Raw genomic sequence first — 26,680 nt, forward strand, 5'->3', positions numbered from 1 at the left:
GCATTCCTGTTTTGTTCTTTGCTTTAATCTCCCATTATTTCTTGTTTTTGGTACATTAAATTGCTTTTTCAAAAATGTTATTACTATCTTGTTTATTTTATTAATTTTCTTTTTATTCTTCATTTGAGATCGTTTGTTGATATTCGTTGTTTTCCCCAGGGGATTTAGAGAGGTAAATGTCACGTGACTTACATCCTTACAACACCTAGCGAACCTATGTATAGACACACCAGGTTTAGCAGTGAGCGCTGTCTTTGTATTTTTCTGTTTGGTTAAGATTAGAGCAGGTAAGTTAGGGCGTGCAAACGCCGAGGACTTGCCTTCGATTATTTTGTTTTCAGTTAGGTAAAAGGGTTATACTGAGTTAGCTTGATTTTTGGTTGTGCTATTTTATTTTATTTCAGCGCCACTTTTGTCCTTTTCCCCTGCAGAGATGATTGTTTTTGGATTATTTTGTTAATATAAATAGTATATAATTTACCTTTTGTGGTAATTTGTTGTTATCTATATTATTATTCTTTATTATTACTATTTTCTGTTCATCTTTGATTTTTGTATGATCAATTATTCTCTTTTTGGCAGTAATTTGGTTGATGCATGATTTTCTTCTCCTCCCGTCTTACACAAAATTGTCACAATAGAAATGTTACTTACTTCAGTCCCTAGATTAACATCAAGAAGTCGTAACAACTTTTAAAGCAGATTTTTTTATCTTTCTTTGATGAAAAGAAAGTTCCAAACACCAGCATTTATCTGAAATAGATATTTTTGTGATATTCTAAATGCGTTTATCATCATTTATGATCAATTTAAAGTATCTTTACTAAATACCAAGACCAACGACGAGATGATCCCAAGGTTTCCATATCCTGGACCAGGCCATATCCTGAGCAGCTACTGTGGAGGTCATGGAGGAGTGGAGAACATGAGACTGATTCTTGTGACGCTCCAGGGACAGACGAGTCTTCACTGAGGCCAGCTTCCAGCCTCCAGCCTCCGCCGCTGAGACTGCAGCTCTGCACAAGACGTTTGGCCAGCAGAGAAATTAAAATGGTCGTGCCCAACTGAGCCTGGTTTCTCTCAAGGTTTTTTTTTCTTCAATTTCGCCAATTAGTGAAGTTTTTTTTCCCTCTCCGCTGTCGCCACTGGCTTGCATGGTTTGGGATCTGTAGAGCTGCGCATCGTTGGATTTTCTCTTCAGTATTTGAACTCTCAGTAGTGATTATTAAACCACACTGAACTGAGCTAAACTGAACTGAACTTAAACACTACAAACTGAACTACACTGTTCCAATTTACTGTGATCTTAAATGTGAAGCTGCTTTGACACAATCTACATTGTAAAAGCGCTATACAAATAAAGATTAATTGAATTGAATTGAAAAATAAAACATTTATTTTCTATAATTGCTTTACCAATTTCTTTTAACAGCTTACTGACTCTAAGCTTTTAAATAGTATTGTGTATAATGTTACAATGATGTTATAATATATAATGTATATGACATGATAATGATATAATGTTATAATATATTAAGCTTTAGATTTCAGATAAAAGCTGATCTATGGATCTTTCTATTCATCAAACAGTCCTGAAAAAAACACTTGTGCTAATAAATATTGACAACAATAATAATAATAATAATAATAATAATAATTTTTTTTTTAAATAAGAAACATATCTTGATCAGCAAATCAGAATATTAGGATGATTTTTGAAGGATAATGTGACTACAGTAATGATAAAAAAATCAACTTTAAAATCACAGAAATAAATTACTTTTTAAAATATATTCAAATAAAATATTTCACAATTTTACTGTTTTTTGCTATACTTTAGATCAAATAAATGCAGGCTTGGTGAGCAGAAGAGACTTGAAAAATCATGAAAATATGAAAAATCTTACTGTTCTAAAACTTTTGGTCTATAGTTAAAAAAAACTAGTAAATAAATATAGTGCAATAAAAATGTGTAAATACTAAACACAGTTCTTCACATGCAGAACACTCACGGTTTTGTTGTGACTGTCTTTTCCTACGCCGCACAGCACACCTCCGCTGTGAGAGAAACTGAGACAAAAAGATCAACATCCTCACCTGATGGACTCTGAGAATTTCACACAGTGTCTGATCTGTGTTGTGCGCGTGTGTGTGTTTGTTGTACCTAAGCAGATTGAGAGCATGTGTGTGTGTAGGAATGATAGTTTTACACACTCCTGCGCTGTAACTCCACAGACGAATCAGGCTGTTTGTGCCCGTCTGAGCCGATGCCAACACTGTGGAGCTGGCATTTAAGGCCAGAGCTGAGACCTGACAAAGAGACAAGAACACAAAAAAAATTCTAATAATTATTATTAATGTATGATTATTATTATGGTGTATTTGTGTATTTATATCATAATTTCTTATCTATTATTTATATATTATTAATAATGTAGTGTACATTCATTTTTGAAAAGGAAATATACTTTGAATAAATTTTATAATTCTTTTATTATGCAAGAATTGGATAAATATAAACAAAACACTAATAATTCAACAAAAATAACTGTTATATATACAGTTAAGCCCGAAATTATTCACGCCCCAGGCAAATTCTGACTTAAAGTTTTTGTATTTACATCCACAAATGCCAGTTAGAATTGTACTGTGCCAAAAGGAAGCCCTATGTTAACAGTGTCCAAAAGCGTCATGGACTCTGGGCTATGAGGCATCTGGGATGGACCATCACACAAGGGAAAGGTGTACTGTATGTATATATGCACGCACACACACACATCATCAGTTAACTTTAAAATATTGCTAATTTTGGACGGCATGGTGGCTCAGTGGTTAGCACTGTCGCCTCAAAGCAAGAAGGCCGCTGGTTCAAGCCTTGGCTGGGTCAGTTGGAGTTTGCATGTTTTCCCCGTGTTGGTGTGGGTTTCCTCTGGGTGCTCCGGTTTCCCCCACAGTCCAAAGACATGCGGTACAGGTGAATTGACCCTTCGCTAAGCCACCCACTAATCGCGGCTTAGCAACCGTAGCTACGCGCCGGGGCTCTGTCAAGCTTTCGAGCGAGGGAAACAAGCCAAAGCGTTGTGCATACGGATTGGGCAAAGCTAATACCCGGTATCCTAAAAGTCTGGACAGGGTGGTGGAATTTTTTCCCTTTCCAAAACCTAAAACCCAAGGGGAGAAATGCCAGCGTGGATCAAGCTCTGTGAGGGGCGCTAAAGGAGCGGAGTTAAGTTGGTTTTGTTTTCGATATTCCTGACACATTCAGTGACAGACGGCAATACCTCACACACCTCTTACCCTAAAAAGATCTCAACTGTGTTTCCTACAAAAATAATACAAAGCAGGTTGTGATGTCCAGCTGTCTATTTCTTTTTTTTCCTCGATATTATAAGCACTGCTCCGTTTAATCCCTCACCATAGTAGTCATACTAATAGCAATCACATTTCATCTGTTTCAAGCTATGAATATTTGAAATTGCACATCAACAGAACAAAACAGAGATGTGATCACAATCTGAGCTCTTGCGTTCAATATACTTCGATATATACTAATATTTGCTGGTAGGGAAAATCTGTTCACTTCTGCTATTTATACTTTGATTTGCATTTCAATGTATTTATTTCTTCCACTCAACTGCAAATTAGAATAGAAACTGGATAAAGAGCACACAAACATACGGACAGTGATAGTTACTGTACATTGTTATGAGACAATGATGCTAATATTCAGCACAAATCCATCAGTTTCCCCTTTCTACCTGCTCTTTCTGGGAATTTTATAGAAGCACTGTTCGTGCACGTTTCCTCTTTGGTTAGTAACGCTATATTTCACTGCACAACAATAGTCTATCAGGCTTTTTGGCTAAAAAAGAGAAATCCCGGTTTAATTAGTTATTAGATTATTTTTAAATTTCATCTCTCCTCCTGTGCATGAACTAAGCTGTTGAATGGTCAGCGTATGAGGCGGCTAGGCTAACCTAGCTTCAATTTTGATTAAGTTATTTTCTAATCAGTTGCGTATTGTGTCGTAAATATACCCCTGTAATGCATACTACAGTCCTTTTTTGTCTGGCTTTCTCAGATATCTCACCTGTTCGCCAAAAAGGACCAATTATATCTCAGGCAATGTCTGACACCGGTGCATTCACACTAGATTTGCCAGGCAGGAAAGCTTGACAGGCGTAGCAACAGTAACTAAGGAGGGCGGGGCTTAGCGAAGGGTCAATTGAATAAACTAAATTGTCCGTAGTGTATGAATGTGAATGAGTGTGTATGGGTGTTTCCCAGTACTGGGTTGCATGTGTACATATGCTGGATAAGTTGGCAGTTCATTCCGCTGTGGCGACCACTGATAAATAAAAGGACTAGGCCGAAGAAAAACAGAGAAAACACCTTATCTGTGTGTCCGATGAAGAATCTCTGTTGTCCAGAAGAAACAGTCATGCTGACGATTATGGCATGACAAGGATACACAACTTCCTCTCCATCCAAACTCCACACAGCCTAACAGACACACAACATGAGAGAAAACACACAGCATCATGCATCAAATCAGTTTAAATATAAAAGTGTAACACACTGGGTTAGGGTTATAATCAATTACAAAATTCTATAATCAATGCATTTAAGTTTCACCCCAGATCATTCATCGCTAAAAGTTTGTATTACCACATATGCATCACTCACACATCTCATTGTAGCTCCTCCGAAGCCAATAATTCTGTTCAGCTTGAGAATGGGGTCAGGATACAACTTCTGAAATAAATACAGTGTGAAACACCAAAGAGAATGATTTTATTAAATTAACAGGCTTTATAACTGGGACTTAAGCATGCATGTACAGTATGCTCTGTTAGTTGTCTCTGTTAGTGTCTGGCATATAAGTGTGTTTATGTATGGATAACCTGAGACCGTTTCACTGATCGGTCAGAAGACAGAGAGACAGGTCGAGGAGATGCTGCATCGATGACCTAAGAAAAACATCAAACAATGAAAAGAAAAAGAAAACGTCACAATATGCAGTGTTATGTGTAATATTCATAACAAAATTCTTACAATGAGCTCATTTCAAATGCAGGGTTGCTTTAATTACTTGATAGTTTAACAGCAAAATTTACTAATCAATAATAATAAAAAAAATAAATAATAATAATATATATATATATATATATATATATATATATATATACATACACACACACATACATATATACATATAGACATATATATATATATATATATATATATATATATATATATATATATATATATATATATATATATATATATATATATATATATATATATATATATATATATATATATATGAAGAGTTTAGATGCAAAAACCTCTAAATGCCATATGAAATTTTCTCCTAAAATGAGCGTTTTCTCAGCCTCCTATGCTTATGTTCAGTTATTTCACTTCATTAGTGAGCCAACACACGAGTTGGAGAAAAATGCTAATTTTAGAAGAAAACATGGCATTTAGAGGTTTGTGCATCTAAACTCTACACATGTAAATAAACAAATATTGTATACAATATAGTCAGGGATATATTCATATACAAAAAAATTTACACAGTACGAATGACTATTGTTTATTAATTTTATGTTCAGAATTATCGAAAACTTCTGTGTACTGTTAAACTTCTAAAATTGACTGAATCTAACTACAATCCAGCATAAAGAACACAAGAGTTTTTTTGTTTTTTAGTTTCAACTGAAGGTGTAAATCTTCTTGTATTCGCTCTACTTACTGTGATTTCCTCCTCACTGTCTGTTGTGTGTATATAGATGTCATCCTCACAGCTAGCATACACATGAACTCCAGCATCATCTGCACACACTACTGTGACCTCCTCACCCGCCTGTGACCTTTGACCCGTTGACCCCGGGCTCTCTGAGACTCTAGAGGGTGTGTAAATCAGCTCGGGCAGACTCTGTGTCTGGATCTCTGAACGCTGCTCAGTGCTCTTCTACATGGAGATAAAGAGAGAAAAGCGTAAGTGCATGTAAACGTCAACATTAGGAAAACTGGAATGAAGGTCAACTAAAGTTCACACATAAACAAACACTCACTCGTTTGGGTTTGGTGATCTGCTTGACGAGGGAGACGCGGTCGTGAACAGGTTTACTAATGCGTACCATTTGACTCTCTTCTCTTTGAGGGCTCTCTTTTTCAGCTGAGGCTTCTGCTAAGTGAACACAAAGTTTATTCAGGTGAAATGTGCATTGTTGTGTTCGTACTGATTGTGTGTTTTTATTTGCTGACTCACTTTTCGCTGCACTGTTGGATGATTTTTGTATGAAATCAGCTGGAGAGTTTGTTCCATCTGAAGGAAACCTGTTGAATCACACAGACGTTTACAACTATGTTTTGCAGGGGTTTTTTTGGTTGTTTATTTATAGTCACAATATTAATAACTTTTTATTAATAATAATAACTTATTATTTTGTTTTCACTCCAAAATGCTGGAATAAGTTTCCACCTCACATTAGACACGCTCCAACTTTACATGTTTTTAAAAAACTTGAAATTGCATCTTTATCCTTTAGCATTTGAGCCTTTTGAATGTGGAGGGATTTGTTTTTGCTTTTGTTGTTATTTATGTGCTGCGTGTTCTGTTATTTTAATTAGTATTAATTGTATTCAGCACTTTGGGTAACGCTGTGTTGTAAAATATGCTACATAAATAAAACAACAAGAACAACAACTGCGATGACTACTACTTTAGGTACTACTATTGCGACTACTACTATGACGACGAGTACGACTATTATGACAACGATGACTACTACTACGACAACGATGTCTACTACTTCGACTACCACTACTATAACGCCGATGACTACTACTATTGCTACTACGACTATTACGGCAACTACTACTACAACGACAACTACTACTATTAGGACTATGACTATTGCAACTACTACAACGACCACTACTACTATTACGACTAAGCCTATTGCGACTATGAACATTACGACTACTAATATGACGACGACTACTACTACTACGACGACAACTACTACTAATACTGGGACTATGCCTCCTTTGACTATGAATAGTACGACTACTACTATGACAATGACTACTACTACTACTACAATGACAACTACTACTATTACTACTACTAATTTGCGTTTTTTTGGCAAGATCAATATAAATAAAAAGTACATCTTAATAATATATTCAGAATTCAATAAAAAAATTATACTAACTATATAACTAAATAAAAATATAAATAAATAAAGATCAAATACATAAATTTACCTTCAAAACATTAGATATGACTTTTTAAATATATAATTTAATATATTTTAATATATATAATAACTTTAAATTTATCCTGGAGGTGCATTTAAAAAAAAAACATCTCTATATCTTGCAATAAACATTCTGAAACAACAAAATAAAACTCCCATACGACACTATTCACTGTGATCATGAAATGTACATTCATGTTCTGACATTAATTAGAATTTTACCATTTTTCTATAAGCATTCTGTTTGCAGCCTTCATTTTGAGATATTACACTGGATTATACTAGAGCATATTATGATGCCTGGAATATCCCTATATTGATGAATATTCTTCATAAAAACATTGACAAAAACAACTTTCAATAATTTCTAAAAACCTGATTATACAGTGTAGATCAGGGGTGTCCAAACTCGGTCCTGGAGGGCCGGTGTCCTGCAGATTTTAGCTCCAACTTCCCTCAACACACCTGCACGGATGTTTCTAGAAAGTCTAGTAAGAGCTTGATTAGCTAGCTCAGATGTGTCTGATTGGGGTTGGAACTAAACTTAGCAGGACACCGGCCCTTCAGGACCGAGTTTGGACATGCCTGGTGTAGATGAAAAGTAACTAGCCATTCACCCCAAAAAAATAAATTTTTCACTCCGTTTACTCACACTCAAGTGATTCTAAACTTTTATGAGTTTATTTCTTCTGCTGAACACAGGGGAAGATATTTTGAAGAATGTTGGAAAAAAGCAGCCATTCACATCCATAGTAGGAACAAAAAATAAAAGTTAACGAAAGTCAAAGCCAACATTCTTCTGTATATCTTTATTACTGATCCTGGAGGATGAGTAAGTGATGGCAGCATGTAATGAGAATAAAAGAACTTAATTAAGTCTATATTTCTAATGCTGCCTTTCATGACCGATGCCTGTACTTTTGACATTCTCATTCATTTTCATTGATTTTTAGATGTTAAAAACAGCTTGTTATGCTGCTTGTTTTTAAAAACTGATCTTTCCTTATTATATTATTCTACTTGGGTGACACGGTGGCACAGTGGTTGGCACTGTAACCTCACAGCAAGAAGTTCGCTGGTTAGAGTGCCAGCTGGGCCAGTTTACACTTCTGTGTGGAGTCTGCATGTTCTCCCCATGTTGGCGTGGGTTTCCTCCGGGTGCTCCTGTGTCCCCCACAGTCCAAAGACATGCGATATAGGTGAACTGAATATGCTAAATTGGCCGTAGTATATGTGTGTGAATGAGTGTGTATGGGTGTTTTCCACAACTGGGTTGTGGCTGGAAGTGCATCCTCTGCGTAAAACATATGTTGGATAATATGACGGTTCATTCCGCTGTGGGAATCCCTGATTAATAAAGGGACTAAGCCGAAGGATAACGAATGAACGAATGAATGAATTCCGCAACACAGAATAAGGTTAATAGCGTTTATATGTACCCTAGTTACTTTTCACCCAATCTGTAGATCTTAAATGGACTGTAAACAGTCGTTGTTGAAAAGTGAAAGTGAAACTCAGTTCATTCAAAGAAATTGTCAAGGCAGTATGAATTCCTAAACTGGTGGCACTCACCTAATGTAGTCATATAAGTGGTGCCAACTCTGGCCTTTCGATACAGGGAAACACATTTCTCTGGGCATCGGGGCAGAACCATCTGGCAACATCACACCAGACTGCTTGAATTCAGAGAACGACAAACCTACAAAAAGAATATAAATATATACTCGTGTTGTTTTTATACTGTACATTACACATTTCCCAAATTTGCAACAGTAATATGAATGTGGCTTCAGTTTCAGTTCCCTTCAGGCTTGCAGTTTCACAGCGTTTTTTACTACTGCTTGAAGAGGGTGGAATTGTCACTGTAGTGCAGCCTCTACTGCCGTGACTTCCTGAAGAACATTTTCATTCATGTCGCCCCTCCAGCTCTCACTGGATCCTGTCCTCATCTACCAATATGAGGAATTCATTGACATCTTCTAATGACCACGATGCCATTTCAGGTGTCTTTTTCATGCGGTAGCATAAACTTAAAATCTTAAGCTTTAATTTTTAATTTGCCCAATAAAAATCTATTAATTCATGCTCAATGTGTCAAATACTCACATACACAAACAGCTCTCACATCTGCCCCCTTCACAATCAAATAGTGGCATTGAAATCCTGGATATTGTGATATTTTTATGCCATCATGAGCCACCAGATGTCACCAAAGTTGCCATATTTTTAAGTTTTGGTTGGTCTGAGACTAGTGACATTTTGCTGACGTAAAATAAATATTACCTTTAACATTAAAAATAAGCATATTTTTACACAAACATCCAATTTGAAAAATTCTTATTGTTATTTTATTTTTATTTTTTCTGTTATCGGAGTGGTTCAAGACTTGGCTACTTTTTATAAGTTTGCCACTTGACCAAACACAAAAAAAGAGGACATGATTCAACAAAGTCCTCTTTAAATCCAACTTGATAATTTGTCCCATAGGAAATGAATGGGGAACACTAACATTAAAGCATTTATTATTTATACTTTTAGAGGTATAGACATTTGAAAACATTTTTAAAAAATACAAAAATACATAAATTGATAAGATTTTTTTTTCAAAGACAATAATGTGGCATTTGATTTAAAAAATGAGTTCACATAAACTGGGTTGGGTGGGCAAAAATGTCCACAAGGGAACAATTAAGCGCTGCAGTGTAACGTATGCTTGAGGGTTAAATATAGTGTATTGTGTTGCAAATCCAATGATATTGTAGTGACACAGGTAGTGATGATTCTCTCTGACCAATCAGTGATTAGCAGTGTGTATACACATCATGTTTTGGTAATTGTACAGCTTGATTGGAACCTCACCTAAGGTTGTACTTTAAAAAAAAGAAGCCAGGAACGTACCAGGAACTAGGCAAAAACCCAAAAGTGAGCCATGCTGAATCAAACCATGCCATACTATGTAGTGGAAAAGCTCCTAACATGTATACGTACCAGGGTCAAACAGCAGGTCACTGGTGATGATGTTTTTAACAGACATATTAGCACAGAGTTTGATGCTCTTAAGGTGACTGTGTGTTCGGTTCAGGTAAACTGAGAGCACATAACGTAAATCCATCGTCAAACACGTCCACCTTGTGCTCCACGGTGCAGGGCCCACTAAACCTACAATCAACATCATGTCATCAATAAGCAAGCACAAATACAACATGTGGAAAACAACTTAATAAGTGTGAGGTGATAATAAGACACTGAACCACTACCTTGTTTTGCAGTAGTGGTGTTCTCATACACTGAACCATGTGCTGCTCCGCACAGAAAAGGGAACTGAAGCCACGTCGCTGTGGACTTGAACTCTTTAAACATGTTCGAGAATGACACACGGATCACCTGACCCTCCTGAATTATGAATTAAGAGTGATAAAAGAAATAATGGGTCATTTTTTGGACGCTTCAGCCAGCTATCTCCCTGGCTCAAATCTTTAGACAAACATAAATATTGATGAAAGCCAAAATATTAAACGTTATGGATGTATATTTAGGCTAATATTAATTAAGCAGTAATCAATTATGTGAGACCCCCCTTTTATTAAACATTTTATTTATTAATGTATGCATGTCTATAACTCAAAAACATCCTTTTAAATTTAGTTTTCTGACAAACTAATCTTTTGGTTTGCAACATTTTTTCTCATTATACCACTCTTTCTTTTGTTCTTTAGCAGAATATGAACAAACAAGACTTTTTTTTGATCATTACATTTTTTGGAGCATTATTTTTAAAGTGATACCTCATTATTTTTATTATGTTCAGTATAACTTCATTTTAAGGTTTCTTTTTATATATAGGTTATTTTTAACAATATAAAAAATATATATTATTATATTATTAAAAATACCAAAACCACATAACAAAGTATCTTAGTTAAAAAGAAACCTTAAAATGATGTTATGCTGAACATAATAAATATAAAAATAATGAGGTATCACTTTAAAAATAACAGCCTATTAGTGGTGTATTTAAAGTATAAACAATATTATGGAGCATTTATTAAATAGTTATTCAACATTTACTAATGCATTATAAATATCCAAAGCTGTGCTTGTTAACATTAGGTAATGCACTGTGAGTTAAGAAGTAAGAATTTAAGTTTAATCAACAAATGTTAACAAATGTAGGCGCCAATAGCCTAATGGTATTGTGCGCCGACATATAGCACTGACGTGCTCAAGGCGACCCGAGTTCGATTCCCGGCTCGAGGTCCTTTGCTGATCGTTTCCCTCTCTCTGCTCCCAATGCTTTCCTGTCCAAAATCTCTACTGTACTATCATAATAAATGTGAAAACCCCCTAAATAAATAATTATTTACAAATGTTAACAAATATGAATATTAATATAGATTAATATTATATAAATACTGTAATAAATTAATTATTCATTGTTTGTTCATGTTAGTTAATGTAAAACACATAAACATGAACATTATTTTAAAGTGTTTCCAATATTTTATGTTCCTAAATTATGAACACAGCAACAAAAAAAAAAACATTATTTCTAAACAAAGAGATACACATTACTATTCATATGCATATAAAACTACAGTGTTCACCTCAGCCGCAATATCCAGATGCACAATAAAGTGTTTGTTTGGGCTGGGTTTAAACAGCAGGTACAGGTACCGTCCGGTGAGACCCAAAGTCTGGCTGCTGGTTTTGGGAAGGAGAATGTAGTTACTGGCCTGAATGGAGCCACGAATCCGGAATACTGAACACTTCAGGGTCTTATCCTATCAAAAAAGTATCATGATTAATACATGCATATAGCAAATACTGAATATCAATCAGATTACAATAGAGAAGCATCATATTGTTTAATGTTTACCATGTATATGGAGACGTCTCCCTCTTTGCTGACTTTTTTCCATTCTTCTATCTTCATGTGTTTGAAGATGTTGACATATGGCTGCTGCCACAGAGCTGATATAGGGATCAACACAACAATCAATGCTGGATTTACGGCTGGGCATTTAATCCAAATCTACATTCAGAGCCTATAATCGATCTAATTTTTCCAGGTCGATTTTTCTGATTAATTTCCCTACCGCATGTGGAGTCACGTGAGCCTGCTCTGTGCACTATTTTAACAATGATTGGAAGCGGTGTCAGAGATGCCTTTAGATAGTATATTTTCCATTACAATAAAATTATTATTTACATTAGAAAATGCAAGAAATGCACAGTTTAAAATATAATTTACAGGATATGAAAGAATTATTTTATTTAGAAGAGATACTGCTTTTTTTTTACTTTTTCATTCATTAATTTTTTTTTCAGCTTAGTCCCTTTATTAATCTGGGGTCGCCACAGCGGAATGAACCGCCAACTTATCCAGCATATGTTTTATGCAGCGGATGCCCTTCCAGCTGCAACCCATCACTGGGAAACATCCATAAACTCTCATTTACACTCAAACACTACGGACAATTTAGCTTCCCCAATTCACCTTTAGTGCATGTCTTTGGACTTGTAGGGGAAATCGGAGCACCCAGATAACATGCAAACTCCACACAGAAATGCCAACTGACCCAGCCGAGGCTCGAACCATCAACCTTCTTGCTGTGAGGCAATCGTGCTACCCACTGCATCGCCCTATTGTCTACTTTTAATATGAAAAACATTGAAAATAATTTATTTTGTTTCCAAAAGTGCAAGTTATTTATTTTCACTTGTTTATAAGAAAAAGGTGACTGTTCTTATTAGGTAACGTGTGTGTTAATTTCACTTTTTCAACTCTGATGTTCAATAAATAATCATAGGTATAGTAGACAGTGTGCGATACCTTCAATTGTTTTAAAATCAAGTACTGCACCCTTCATTCAGAAATCTCTCACTTATATAAATCTCACTTGTAAATGTGTAAACATATTTACTGTACAAAACTTGTCAGTGAACTATGAGAGCAAAAAATGTATAAATAAAATTATCGTTCATTAATCGTAATAAAGTTAAAATGTTCAATTAATCGAGATTTTGAGTTTAAGCCAAATCGCCCAAGCAATAGCTGGATTTATTTTGTTTTATGTGAGCTTTGTGCTATATTGTACTTGTTTAAAAGGATTACTAATATGTTTCTGTTGAAAATGTATCGTAAAAAACAACTCAAATTGTAAAGATAAAGACTAAATCTATCAGTCAGTACCAAAAAATAAAAAATTACTACAAGTCTATTATGCAAAGTGTTTAAAAATGTAAAAAATAGAAAGCGAGATAGATGGAAAGAAACATTGAACTACATACTTTTAGTACAGATAGACACAACTAAACAGTTATAGAATACAGTTAAAGTTGCAAATATGCATAAATTGTAAACAAAAGAAATTAAATATTTGATTACTATATTTCAGGCTCTTATATTGTGGGTGTACTGTAAAGTATTATATTTCATTCGGTATTATAACCTTACTGCATTGGATATTGTGCTATTCTGTACTGTATATGAAGAATATTATTTTCATTCGGCTGCTTCCTTATTTAAAAGAAATAATGACATTAGTCTACGTCCATTTCAGATGCTCATCGTTTCATTAGTGAAGTTTGAACAGGTGAACTTACCTTTGGAAGACATTGTTTACTTCACCTGTTGACAGCTAACGGTCTGTAGCTCACAAATCACCACAAAATCAGTTTACTTCCGTTTCCTTCATGTCCACAGAAAGTTTATTTATCACAACGCTGTAGTTTATTGTCAAACAGAGTAAAATATTCAGTTTTTGTCGTTGTTGTGTGAGTTTTGCTGGTCTGCGAGTTCGTGTTTGTGATAAGCCGCTCTGCTCGCGCTACAGAGACCGCCACGACGTGTTTGAACGGCATGACGCAAGACGCACGTCACCATAAACAAAAAAAGTAAATTAACAAGATAATTGTAATTTATTTGATTTTATATCATTTATAAGCATATTTGTATTATCATGGTGACGTTTCGTGTACATAAATAAAAACTGACAGCTGATATATTTAATTGTGTACGCAATAAACATATGTCTCAGCGAAATATTAGAAAATAACACAAATATAACGTTTTTAGCTTATTTACGTTTTTACAAAAATTAATGTATTGTACATCTTAGATTTTTTTGTATATTTACATAATACGATCTGAATTTTCTTTAAAATTATTCACTCTTTTTTACATTTAATAGGATAAATGATCATAACTGATATAGTGACTATATTCTGAAAATTCTCATTTACCATCGTTAACCATCATGAACGTTATCGATCATGGTTTTAAAGCAATTTAGCGACAAAATATTTTTAGATCGTTATCTGTAAACGCGTTAACTAAGTTTGTTGTTATTGGGCTTCCGTAGGGCTGCATGGGTGCCATAGTGACGAACACAGCAACAGACGCGTTTTCAAGGCAAAAACATCCGCGTTATATGCTAGTCATTACTCTTATTTTACATGATTTACAGCTAAAACGGTAAATGTTTTGTCATATTGCCTAATTATCAGCATTTAGTTGTTAGTTTTAGCCGGGAGACAAAAGACGATGCTCAAGCTAACGTTACTTATCATGCTAGCTTTAACTTCTATAGCTAACGTTAACTATATTTTCCAGTGAAGATGAATATTTCCATATAGGAATGCATAATGTTGTGTTTTACTGAAGGGAATGCGTTAATATTCGCTTTCAGAATGAATATTTAATATCTGTGCATGAATAATTGAATTGTTTTTACGTTTTTAATGAAATGTGTATTTATTCTTCTTGTCTAATAGGCATTGTCTAGGCTAATTGACATTCGTGTGTTTAACGTTACTGGATTAAAAGACAGCAATCATGTCTTTCAGAGATCTGAGAAGTAAGTGACCCAAAACCCATCAACTAATATTTCCAAAGAATCTAGTTTTACTATGTGCTCTTTAAGCATCTGGTGTTTTGTGTTTATGTAATTCTGTCAGCAAAAATGTAATATTACCCTACTGCATGCTTGAAAAGGTGTCATTTGTGGTGTTCACATCAAATTAAACTTAGATATGTGAATTTAAATTAAGTTCAATGTTTAAAGGATGGTATAAAGCAGGGGTCCCCAATCACGGTCCTGGAGGGCCGGTGTCCCTGCAGGGTTTAGCTCCAACTTGCCTCAACACACCTGCTTGATTGTTTCAAGAATACCTAGTAAGACCTTGATTAGCTTGTTCAGGTGTGTTTGATTAGGATTAGAGCTAAAATCTGCAGGACACCGGCCCTCCAGGAACAAGTTTGGTGACCCCTGGTATAAAGAGTTTAAATAAAAAATAATGAGTATTTTTGGGCTGCAAATATTTTAATGTCATCAGCATATACAAGTGCTCAGCATATATAAGTACACCCCTCACAAATCTCTCTTTTAAATTCATATTTTTAATAGGAAGCTATACAATAATATATTTGTGCATATAGATTAGATTAGTCGGTACTGAAGCCAAATCTAACAAAATAACTTACGATAATGGTCCAAAAACTAGTACACCCAAATTTATATCTTATAGAAAAATATTAAATACAAAATTTAAAAACATTCAGTCAAGAGAAGTAAAAAATTTACATAAAAAAAATTACAAATTTAGTTGAAATTTTGTAGTTTGTAATTTTTTTTTGCGATTTTAACTTTAATTTAATTTTATTATCTTTATATTTTTAAAGATGTTTTAAATAATATTAAATATTATTTTAATAAATATATCTTAATAAAAATATCTGTTTAATAAATGGTTTGTTTAAATGCAGCAAAATATATTGCCTATATATTCACCAAGGAATGGATAAAAATATTCATTTTCAAAATGGGGTGTACTCAATTACACTGACCACTGTGTGTTATTTATTTATTTATCCAAAAATCAACATTTCCTCACACTGAATTGGTTCTAAACTTTGATAAATTTCTTTCTTCTGCTGAACACAAATATGAATACTATCAGGAATTTTTCTAATGTACAAAAATAAGCTGAATTACAGTTATTGTTTTGATGGTTTAAAATAACTTTTCATCTTTTATCCATATGTAGATTTTACAGAGATGATGCGAGCGCTTGGCTACCCTCGTCTCATTTCCATGGAAAACTTCAGATCTCCAAACTTCCCTTTAGTAGCTGAGATTCTCATCTGGCTTGTCAAGAGGTAATAGAAATGGATGTTTTAAAAATAAGTGCGCCAGGATGAGAGATGCTATGAGAGATCAAATTTAATTCTCTCATCATTTATTCATCCTCCACTCATTTCAAACTTGTTTGAGTTTCTTTCTTACGTTGAACCACGAAGAAGGCACCAATGTCTGCTTTATTCTATCTTCATTATATGGCTAAATGTGTGAGTTAAATCAACATTTTCTGGTTGAACTGTCTTTAAATAGCGGATATGTTTAGAATCAGAATCAGAATCAGTTTTATTGCCAAGTGTGCTTCACACACACAAGGAATTTGTTTTGGCTACAGAAGCTTCCAGTGTACATAAAGTGACAAGTGACAACACAAAATAAATATGAAAAAAAATAAAAATGATAAACATTAAACAGATGCGGTTAGTCAAGAAACCTGGATGTTGAGTTGTATGTACAGATTGTTATAAATATACAGGTTATAAGAGGCTTTTGCGAGCCCTTAAACATATTCAATGTTTGGGTGACTAGAGTTTTAAAATAACAATTTCTTATATATCTTCCTCTAGATATGAGCCTCAGATGGAAATTCCCAGTGATGTTGATACAGAGTCAGACAGAGTGTTTTTCATCAAAGCTGTGGCTCAATTTATGGTAAACTACAGTATATATATTGAATATTTATATTATATATTGAAATATATTGAACCTGAAAAACTGACACTGATTTTATTGGCTGAGATACAACTATTTAAAATCTGGAATCTGAGGGTTTAAATAAATTAAAATATTGAGAAAAAAAAAAAATATATATAAGTGTTTATCTATTTGATCTTTACATAATATTTTCATGCTTTTTGGCATAAAAAAAACTATAGATTTGACTTGTAACACTTAATAATATATTGAAATAAAGGAAAAAATACTTTCAATATAATATAATAAATAAATCTTACAATACATTGTTATATTTGTTTGCCATTTTTCCAACAAAATAAGGTAACACACTGTACATGATATAGTAAAAGTCAAATTCACTGCATGTTCTCTGTGTTTCTGTAGGCCACTAAAGCTCACGTGAAGCTGAATCTGAAGCGTCTCTATCAGGCGGACGGTTACGCTGTGAAAGAGATGCTGAAAATCACCAGCATCCTCTATAATGCCATGAAAACCAAAGAGAACGCAGGTGGCGACCAGAACAATGATGAAAACAGCAAGTTCAAGTTTGATCTGGGCTCAAAGGTGAAGAGTCATGCAGTTTCATAACTAGATGAGTTAGTAACAGCATTTTGATAGTAATTTTGTATGTTTTGTTGTGTGTGTGCGCAGATTGCGGATTTAAAGCTGGCTCGTCAGCTGGGCTCGGAGATTACAGCAAAGGGAGCAGCTCTGTTTGACCTGCTGGGGGAAGAAGAGGACCTGAGAGAGAGCAGGACAGCTGCAATTGCGCGACCACTAGAGATCACAGAGACAGAGAGAGCCATGAGAGCGGCGGTCAAAGACGTTACGGTAAAACAGATGTTTTTGCAATTATGGAGAAAAATCGGCTAATATATCGACTATTTTCGGTTATCAGTATCTGTCAAAACTTTCATATTGGTATATGGAATTTTTGAGAGATACCAATAACCGATAATAGTTGAAATATTAGTCGATAAATATACTTTTTTATTAATTTTTCTGAATGATAGTAAAAACAAAAAGGCAAACACTTAAAAAAGATTTAGTCATTTTTACCAACAGTGGTCAGATGGCATAACCAAAGTCATACTAGATGAATTATGCTGAATTGAAATAGTTATTAGATATGGACAAGCATTTACTTGTTGTTTTTGGAACTAAGGTGTGCAGTATGAATGTAATTTCATTATTGTTTTTATTAATATGAAACTTATTTTATCTACTTTTAGTATGAAGAGCTATGCTGTGACATGTGAATTTCCCTTTGGGGATTAATAAAATCAAACAAACGAATAATAAAAAAGTGGCAGGCAATTTTGTTATCAGACCGAGTATCATTTATCGGTCAATATCGATATGGCCGTAGATATTTCGTGCATCCCAAAATATTATTGCTTTAGTATTGTCCTTTATTTATACTATTTGTTTATGTTTAGGTTTGAAACGTTTATACAAGTTCATTTGTTTTTCAATCTGTTTTTTCAACATTTTAAAAATATAGTCGTATTTTCATGTTTTCCAAGACTGTGGTAATGCTGGTCTTTTAATTAAAATGTAGTCGCCAAAAAATAAAAACACAAATATGATAGATGCACGGATATGGAACTTTCGACAGATACCGATAACGGCTCATAGAAATAGACATTTTTCTGGATGATTGCAATAACAAAAGGCAAGACAGTGAATAACTTCATTTATTTTAAAATCTTAACTTCAGAATAGTTTGGACTGTTCTCTGAACTTTATTAATCAATTATTCGTTTCTATTATTAACGTTTTTTATATATATATATATATATATATATATATATATATATATATATATATATATATATATATATATATATATATATATATATATAAATAATACTGCCTGGCCTAAAAAATGCATGAAAAAGCAACCAAGTCAATGAACATTAACCAAAATCAAAAGATCAGTAAAATAATAAAGTGTCTGACAGCAAGCAGAATTTATCGGCTTAAAGATGTCGGCCTAATTTTGTTATCGAACCGATAACGTTATAATTAAAAGTAGAGTTTATCGGCCGATATCAATATGGCTGCCAATATATCGTGCAACCTTAAAGAGATCATAAAATCCAGCTTTCCTCATCTCATTGCTCTAGTGCTTTATGTATAATATTTGTTTATGTTTGGGGTTAAACCTTTTATACAAGTTCATTTGTTTTTTAATCTGTTTTTTTTTTTTTGCTGATTTAATATTTTAAAAATATAGTCATATTTTTAATGTTTTCCAAGACTGTGGTAATGCTGGTCTTTAATTAAAATTTAGTCAGCAAAAAATAAAAACACAAATATGATAGATGCACGGATATGGAATTTTCGACAGATACCGATAACAGCTCATAGAAATAGACATTTTTCTGGATGATTGCAATAACAAAAGGCAAGACAGTGAATAACTTCATTTATTTTAAAATCTTAACTTCAGAATAGTTTGGACTGTTCTCTGAACTTTATTAATCAATTATTCTTTTCTATTATTAACTTATATATAAATAAAATCTACTGCCTGGCCTAAAAAATGCATGAAAAAGCAACCAAGTCAATGAACATTAACCAAAATCAAAAGATCAGTAAAATAATAAAGTGTCTGACAGCAAGCAGAATTTATCGGCTTAAAGATGTCGGCCTAATTTTGTTATCGAACCGATAACGTTATAATTAAAAGTAGTGTTTATCGGCCGATATCAATATGGCTGCCAATATATCGTGCAACCTTAAAGAGATCATAAAATCCAGCTTTCCTCATTTCATTGCTCTAGTGCTTTATTTATAATATTTGTTTAGAGTTAAAACTTTTACATCAGTGCGTTTGCTTTTTTTAATCTGTTCAAATGAAGTTCTTTCTTTTATCTTAAAAATGATTAGGATTTTATTGATCATGATTTATTTATTTATTTATTTTTAAATTGTCATTTTTTCATGTTTTCCAAGACTGTGGAAATGCTGGTCTTTAAATTAACAAGATAGTTGCTAAAAAATACAAATATGATCAACAGCCCACCAATATAGACTTATCGACAGATACAGAAAACCGATAATACCCAATATATTAGCCGATAAATATCATTTTTTTCTGCATGATTGCAATAACAAAAGGCAATACAGTGAACAACGTTATTTATTTTATTATACAAGTAAAATAACACTAAGCACAGTTATCAGCTTAAAGATATTGGCCTAAATTTGTTATCGGACCTATAACGTTATCATTAAATGTAGCATTTATCGGCCGATATCGATATGGCCGCCGATATATTGTGCATCCCTAAACAGATCAGAAGATCCAGCTATCCTCATATCATTGCTTATAACATACCAGTTCATTTACTTTTTAAAACTTTTTTAAGTTCTTTCCTTTTACTTAGAAATGATTAGGATTTTATTGATCAAGATTTTATTTACATTTTTTTTCGCTGAATCAGCCCCTTTTTAAAATATTGTCGTACTATTATGTCTTCCATGACTGTGGAAATTCAGGTCTTTAAAATTCAATTGTTGTTGCCAAAAATAAAAATATGATTATTTTATGTTTCAGCTCATTTTAATTCTTGTTTTGTTTAAAATCATTTCCTTCTGTCTTGAGAAAACAAAGTCTAAAGTCTTCTCGTCCCTAAGAAAACATACAAACATAAAAGAACTGCCTGTACTAAGTAATAATAGCTAACAGGTTTGTTATTAAAGTCTCTAGAGGGCCACAAGAACTCGACGTCACTTTGTGATTCAGGTCAGTTATTGAGGATTTTAGTGCATTCAGTGAGCAGCTCGCTTGAATTATTTACCAAGCTAAAGAGTATGAGGAGACGGAGAATGCCTGTGGAGGATTGTCATTTGTTTTGTGGGCTCTGTGTGTTTGTCTGAGTTTAGGAGAGCATACAAATGACAAAAGATTTGCTCAACAACGTGTCATCGGATGAGGCTAGTCTGGAGGCCAAAATCGAGAAGAAGAAACAAGACCTGGAGAGAAACCAGAAACGTTTGCAAACCCTACAGAGCGTGCGGTGAGCTTTCTGATATGAAGCTTGTTCGAATTACAAGTAAAGATAATAATTAGATTTTTTTTCTTGGTTTTAGTAATGATATTACCACTGAAAACAGATGTATTTAATATATTCATGCATTCATGATTTCACTTCATGTGTGATTTCCAGCTATAATTTAAAAAAATGGTTTAATTTAGGTTTTGTTATTGATAGTAACTTTATTATGTAATAATTTTAACACCTTTATCATGTAGCCCAGCATTTATGGATGAATATGAGAAGATTGAGGAGGACTTGGAGAAACAGTACCAGACGTATGTGGAGAAATATCGTAACCTGAGCTTCCTGGAGCAGCAGCTGGACGACTATCACAGAGTGGAGCAGGAGAGATTCGAGGTACAAACACAGTGCTCCACTGAGGCCTGCAACTCAACATTTCATTCAGTGAATCCTACGATCAATTCATTTCAGAAATTACCTTTATAACGTATATCCTGATGCATCCCTGATGAATCCTTCTCTTCCAGGAAGCAGAAATGGCAATGAAAATGAGGCAGAACAAATTAAAAGAGGAGGAGAAGAGGCTCATGAGGAGCGGAGGTGAGTCTATCACACATTTGAGCTCTCGTGTGTGATATTTATCCTCTATGATAATACGATGATTGTTGTTTTAACATCGAGCAGGCTGACATTAGGGAGTATGAAAGGTATAGAAGCCAGTTTCTGATACAGCCTTGGGCTTATTGTCATCATCTGATGGTTTTAATAGGAAGTAGGAAAATTATTGAAACCCCTTTTTTTTTACATTTTTGAGCAAGATGCTAACGGTCTAATCCAATTCAATGATCTATGCTAAGCTAAGCTAAAAGTGCGACCCGGAGATCAGCAGAATGGATTAAAAAATGGTAAAACACCTGTTTAACTGCATTGTGGGATTGGTTGAGTGCACTTCAGAGCATCCACAAAGGTTTCTGACATCTACAATTGCCCCCCCCCCCTTAAATAGTGCACTATTTAAAGGTATAGGGGCGATTTCTGAAACAGCCTACTACTGATAGTTTTGATGTTATATTTATCTATCCATGACAGACTGAAACTAGTCAAAGTATCAGCACAAAAACCCACTCACCGAAATATTGTTGAATTACTATTATCGAAAAAAGAAAATTCGCAAAAAAATTGTTAGATGTTTTTTTTTCATCAACATTGCACACCAATGCTCACAAGTGAATTTCTTCAGTAGCCAGAGATGAAGATTCTGACGTGGACATACCAGAGGATGAAGGCTCTGATAGCGACATAGATGACGGACAGCAGGCCAGACCGCACCACCCTCGACACGCACAAATATCAGGTGACTGCAACGTAATCTGCAGCTACCATCACACACATACGACATTAGCGATATCTGATTTGGGTTTGTGATGTGTGCGTTTCTGCTGCAGGTCGAGGTGGCGCTCGATTCATCGGCAGTATGAGAGGAGGAGACAGCGAAGAGGTGAAACTATGTGGAAATACAGAAAATATAGCGACACCAGTGGCCGTTTAGTGAACTGCAGGCTTGTGTACTTGTTACGTAAAATAGACGATTCAATGACCTAATATACCCCAAATCAGAATTTTGAGGGTTTTCTTACTTTCATCTCGTGAATTCTTAAGAGATTTTTCCTTCAGTCTGTCTATCTTTCTTCACGTTTCTGTTTTTCCTCCATGATCGATCACTAGCTATCTTCTTTGATTGTATTTTTCTTTTCTCACTGTATTGAATACTCCTCCAACTCTAATTTCAGCCACTTCATTTTTCACTCCATCTTTCTTTCTTTCTCTTTCTTCCCACTCGTTCTTCAAGCCCAAAGTAAAGGAACGAGCTGGCCTATCCGGCAGTGGCCAGAAACAAAAGAAAAAAAAGGTGGTGTGTATGCGTCAGAGTTATTTTAGTATTACTTTTATACAATTATAGTATTGTTTATTATTTCGAGTTAGGTAAATTTATATATATTTCTATTATAATTTTATTAATTTTGTTATGTGACTGTCATTTTTTATATACAGTTGAAGTCAGAATTATTAGCCCCCCTGAATTATTAGCCCACACTGTTTATTTTTTTCCCCAATTTCTGTTTAACAGAGAGAAGATTTCTTCAACACATTCCTAATCATAATAGTTTTAATAACTCATTTCTAATAACTGATTTATTTTATCTTTGCCATGATGACAGTAAATAATATTTAACTAGATATTTTTCAAGACACTTCTATACAGCTTAAAGTGACATTTAAAGGCTTAACTAGGTTTATTAGGTTAATTAGGCAGGTTAGGGTAATTAGGCATGCTATTGTATAATGACAGTTTGTTCTGTAGACCAGTGTTTCCCAACCCTGTTCCTGGAGGCACACCAACAGTACATATTTTGGATGTCTCCCTTTTCTGACCCATTAAATTCAGGTGTTGGAGTCTCTTCTGATGTTATGATAAGATGATTCAGGTGTGTTTGATTAGGGAGAGGTTGAAAATGTGGACTGTTGGTGTGCCTTCAGGAACAGGGTTGGAAAACACTGCTGTAGACCAGTGTTTCCCAACCCTGTTCCTGAAGGCACACCAACAGTACACATTTTCAACCTCTCCCTAATCAAACACACCTGCATCAACTTATCATAACATCAGAAGAGACTCCAACACCTGAAGTTAATGGGTCAGAAAAGGGAGACATCCAAAATATGTACTGTTGGTGTGCCTCCAGGAACAGGGTTGAGAAACACTGCTGTAGACTATCAAAAAAAATTATCGTAAAGGGGCTAATAATTTTGGCTTTAAAATGGTGTTTAAAAATAATAACTGCTTTTATTCTAGCCGAAATAAAACAAATAAAAGTTTCTCCAGTAGAAAAAATATTATCAGACATACTGTGAAAATTTCCTTGCTCTGTTAAACATCATTTGGGAAATATTTAAAAAAGAAAAAAATTCAAAGGGGGCAAATAATTCTGACTTCACCTGTATTTTTTCCAGTAATTTTAGTTGTTTTAGTATTATTTTTATACAATAATAGTATTTTAGTTATTTTGAATTAGATACATTTTTATATATTTTCCATGATTGTTTTTAGAATTTTTGCTATGTGACTGTCATTTCTTCATTTTTTTCAGTAATTTTAGTTGTTATTTTAGTATTATTTTTTGTGATTATAATATTTGTATTATTTTGAAATTTATTTATATATATATATATATATATATATATATATATATATATATATATATATATATATATATATATATATATTTTTTTTTTTTTTTTTTAGTACTTAAGTAGTTTATGTTATTTCTTATTTTATATTTGAATATTAACAAAAACAAAAAATTTGTTTTAGGTTTAATAACTTCATATACTTTTGTCTTTTTTTATAGTTTGCTTTAATTAACAATATTAAAATTGACTGTTTATTTTGCTAGTGCAAAACGATAGTTTCACAGTTAACAATAAACAAGTTAATTCACAAAAAAAAACTGTTTTGGTAATCTTTAATCAAAATCTGACAATTTACTTCTAGCAGTCCTTCTCTGATGGATGTTCAGATGTGCGAAAATATATGCTTTTTTAAAGGATGTGTAACATTAAACCCCACAACAGAACCCAACCATCATAGGGGGATGAGCAAATCATACGAAATTGTATTAAAGAGATCGTACAAATTAGACACTAAATCAAAAAGTTACGAAGAGCCATGAGGTGGCGTTGGAAATATACATAGCCAGCAATAAATAAAACCTCGCCTCCTACTTAATATTCAATATCAGTTAGTAAGACGTCATGTACTGAAATAAAAGCCTCAGCAACTTCTGGTTCACGCAGAGTTTAAGCTTTAATAATCTTAAACGTATTCAATTTCAATAAGATGTCAAAACGTTTCTAATTTTGTTTATTTTACTTGATTTTATTTAGCACTTGATTTATTTTAGTTCTAACATTAGGTAAGGATAATAACACTGGCATACATGAGTGTGAATGTCTGATGATCATAATTCTGGATCCATTGACTGTCCACTGACCTGTATGTGTTTTCTCTTGCATAACGCTTCTCTAATGTGCTTTGTTCTGCAGTCAGAGGACAGCGAGATTGACGTAGACGACGATGATGATGAAGATGGTGAGGAAGATGAAGAGGAAAATGAAGATCTGGATGAAGATAATGACAGTCTGGAGGGATCATCTGCCAAACCTGGACGTACAAACCAATCACTGCACCCACAAATCCTTGAGGAGAGCGATAATGATTTTTAACATCATCAAAACGTTGATAAATTAAGACTTAAAATACGCTGTATTTATTAAAATATTCATGATTCTTGTGTAAATTGCTGAATTGAAGGTAAATGTATGTAAATATACATCTATATCTCATTTGTATTCCTGTTAAATATTTGTATTCAGTTTGACGCTGTTGTTGTTTGACAAAAAATGTTTTATTAAGGCTGTCAGTAATGTTATATAAAATATATTACATTTAACACTTATTTTAATACATAAACGTAATGATATGTCACAAATATATACATGAAGGCTGTGAATGAACATGTTTCCTAATGTGTGTTGTGGAGAGTTTGTGTACGCATGCTAAATGTCCACCACACAGTCTGGAGCTCCGGCTTTTATGGCGTCTGACACGACTTTTGCTCCTGATTCACCGATGCCATTACCCTGAAGACTGAAGCAGAAACAGAAAAATCACACATAATGCTAACTTATCGACCGTTGTATCAGCTGAGCACCACTGATTCATTTAAGCACTGTTTAAATGTCATTAGTGTTAAAATAGTGTAAAAATGCATACAAATAATACAAACAATGTGCAAAATCATGCACGCAGCATGATTAAAACATGTTGCTATCAAATGTGCTAAAACATGTTACCACTGTGAGCTACAATGTTAGGAATGTGCTAACTATGTGATATAGAAGCTAGCTGTGTGATAAACCATGCTAGAAACATACTACCTATTTGATATATTACATTCAAACAGTATACCTATTGTAGAAACATGCTAATATGGTAAAATATTCTGGCAGTGTGTTAAAACATGCTAGAAACAGGATATTGACATGCTAAAACCTCCAACCAGTCTATTAAACCAAAAACTGGGTAGCTATGTGATTAATATGCTAATATTGTATTACAACAAGTGATACATTTGTTAGCATTGTTTTAAATCATGGTGGAAACATGATAAAACATGCTAGAAAACATTATCGAATGTGCTAAAACATGTTAGCGGTGTAACACAATGTTAGGAGCATGCTAACTATGTGATATAGAAGCTAGCAGTGTGTTAAACCATGCTAGAAACATACTACCTATTTGATATATTAAATTCAAACAGTATACTTATGGTAGAAACATGCTAATATGGTAAACTATTCTGGCAGTGTGTTAAAACATGCTAGAAACAGGATATTGACATGCTAAAACTTCCAACCAGTCTATTAAACCAGAAACTGGGTAGCTATGTGATAAATATGTTAATATTGTATTACAACAAGTGATACATTTGTTAGCATTGTTTTAAATCATGGTGGAAACATGATA

General features: G+C 33.8%; 3 protein-coding genes across 4 annotated transcripts in view; 1 reads left to right on the forward strand and 2 right to left on the reverse strand.

The window, feature by feature from the left end:
• The window catches only part of wdr90 (WD repeat domain 90), a 48,986-nt gene extending 34,880 nt beyond the window's left edge, over window positions 1-14,106 (reverse strand). Inside the window, exons 1-14 of the mRNA XM_056450631.1 lie at window positions 13,878-14,106; window positions 12,148-12,242; window positions 11,876-12,052; window positions 10,529-10,664; window positions 10,260-10,430; window positions 8,844-8,970; window positions 6,278-6,345; window positions 6,081-6,193; window positions 5,759-5,977; window positions 4,905-4,970; window positions 4,687-4,755; window positions 4,393-4,503; window positions 2,165-2,310; window positions 2,013-2,070 (exon numbers count right to left, since the gene is read on the reverse strand). Coding sequence (XP_056306606.1) covers window positions 2,013-2,070; window positions 2,165-2,310; window positions 4,393-4,503; window positions 4,687-4,755; window positions 4,905-4,970; window positions 5,759-5,977; window positions 6,081-6,193; window positions 6,278-6,345; window positions 8,844-8,970; window positions 10,260-10,430; window positions 10,529-10,664; window positions 11,876-12,052; window positions 12,148-12,242; window positions 13,878-13,890 — 1,569 coding nt within the window. The 5' untranslated portion in view covers window positions 13,891-14,106. The remainder of the gene's footprint in view (window positions 1-2,012; window positions 2,071-2,164; window positions 2,311-4,392; window positions 4,504-4,686; window positions 4,756-4,904; window positions 4,971-5,758; window positions 5,978-6,080; window positions 6,194-6,277; window positions 6,346-8,843; window positions 8,971-10,259; window positions 10,431-10,528; window positions 10,665-11,875; window positions 12,053-12,147; window positions 12,243-13,877) is intronic.
• A 539-nt stretch (window positions 14,107-14,645) lies between these two features.
• On the forward strand, window positions 14,646-25,617 carry cluap1 (clusterin associated protein 1). Of its 2 annotated transcripts, none has more exons than XM_056450856.1 (12): window positions 14,646-14,748; window positions 15,048-15,130; window positions 16,320-16,431; window positions 16,978-17,062; window positions 17,471-17,650; window positions 17,738-17,917; window positions 20,981-21,114; window positions 21,351-21,492; window positions 21,624-21,696; window positions 22,337-22,450; window positions 22,542-22,594; window positions 25,198-25,617. In XM_056450856.1, the coding sequence occupies exons 2-12, from the start codon at window positions 15,109-15,111 to the stop codon at window positions 25,375-25,377; spliced, it is 1,275 nt and encodes a 424-aa protein (XP_056306831.1). In that variant the 5' UTR covers window positions 14,646-14,748; window positions 15,048-15,108; the 3' UTR covers window positions 25,378-25,617. The 2 variants fall into 2 exon arrangements, with proteins under 2 accessions (XP_056306831.1, XP_056306832.1); XM_056450857.1 differs by having other exon boundaries at window positions 22,340-22,450.
• nlrc3 (NLR family, CARD domain containing 3) overlaps window positions 25,540-26,680 on the reverse strand; it is a 36,256-nt gene continuing 35,115 nt past the window's right edge. Inside the window, exon 19 of the mRNA XM_056450855.1 lies at window positions 25,540-25,801. Within this exon, the coding sequence (XP_056306830.1) occupies window positions 25,711-25,801 (91 nt within the window). The 3' untranslated portion in view covers window positions 25,540-25,710. The remainder of the gene's footprint in view (window positions 25,802-26,680) is intronic.

This window comes from Danio aesculapii, chromosome 24 (genome assembly GCF_903798145.1).
Source record: "Danio aesculapii chromosome 24, fDanAes4.1, whole genome shotgun sequence".
Taxonomy (NCBI): Eukaryota; Metazoa; Chordata; class Actinopteri; order Cypriniformes; family Danionidae; genus Danio; species Danio aesculapii.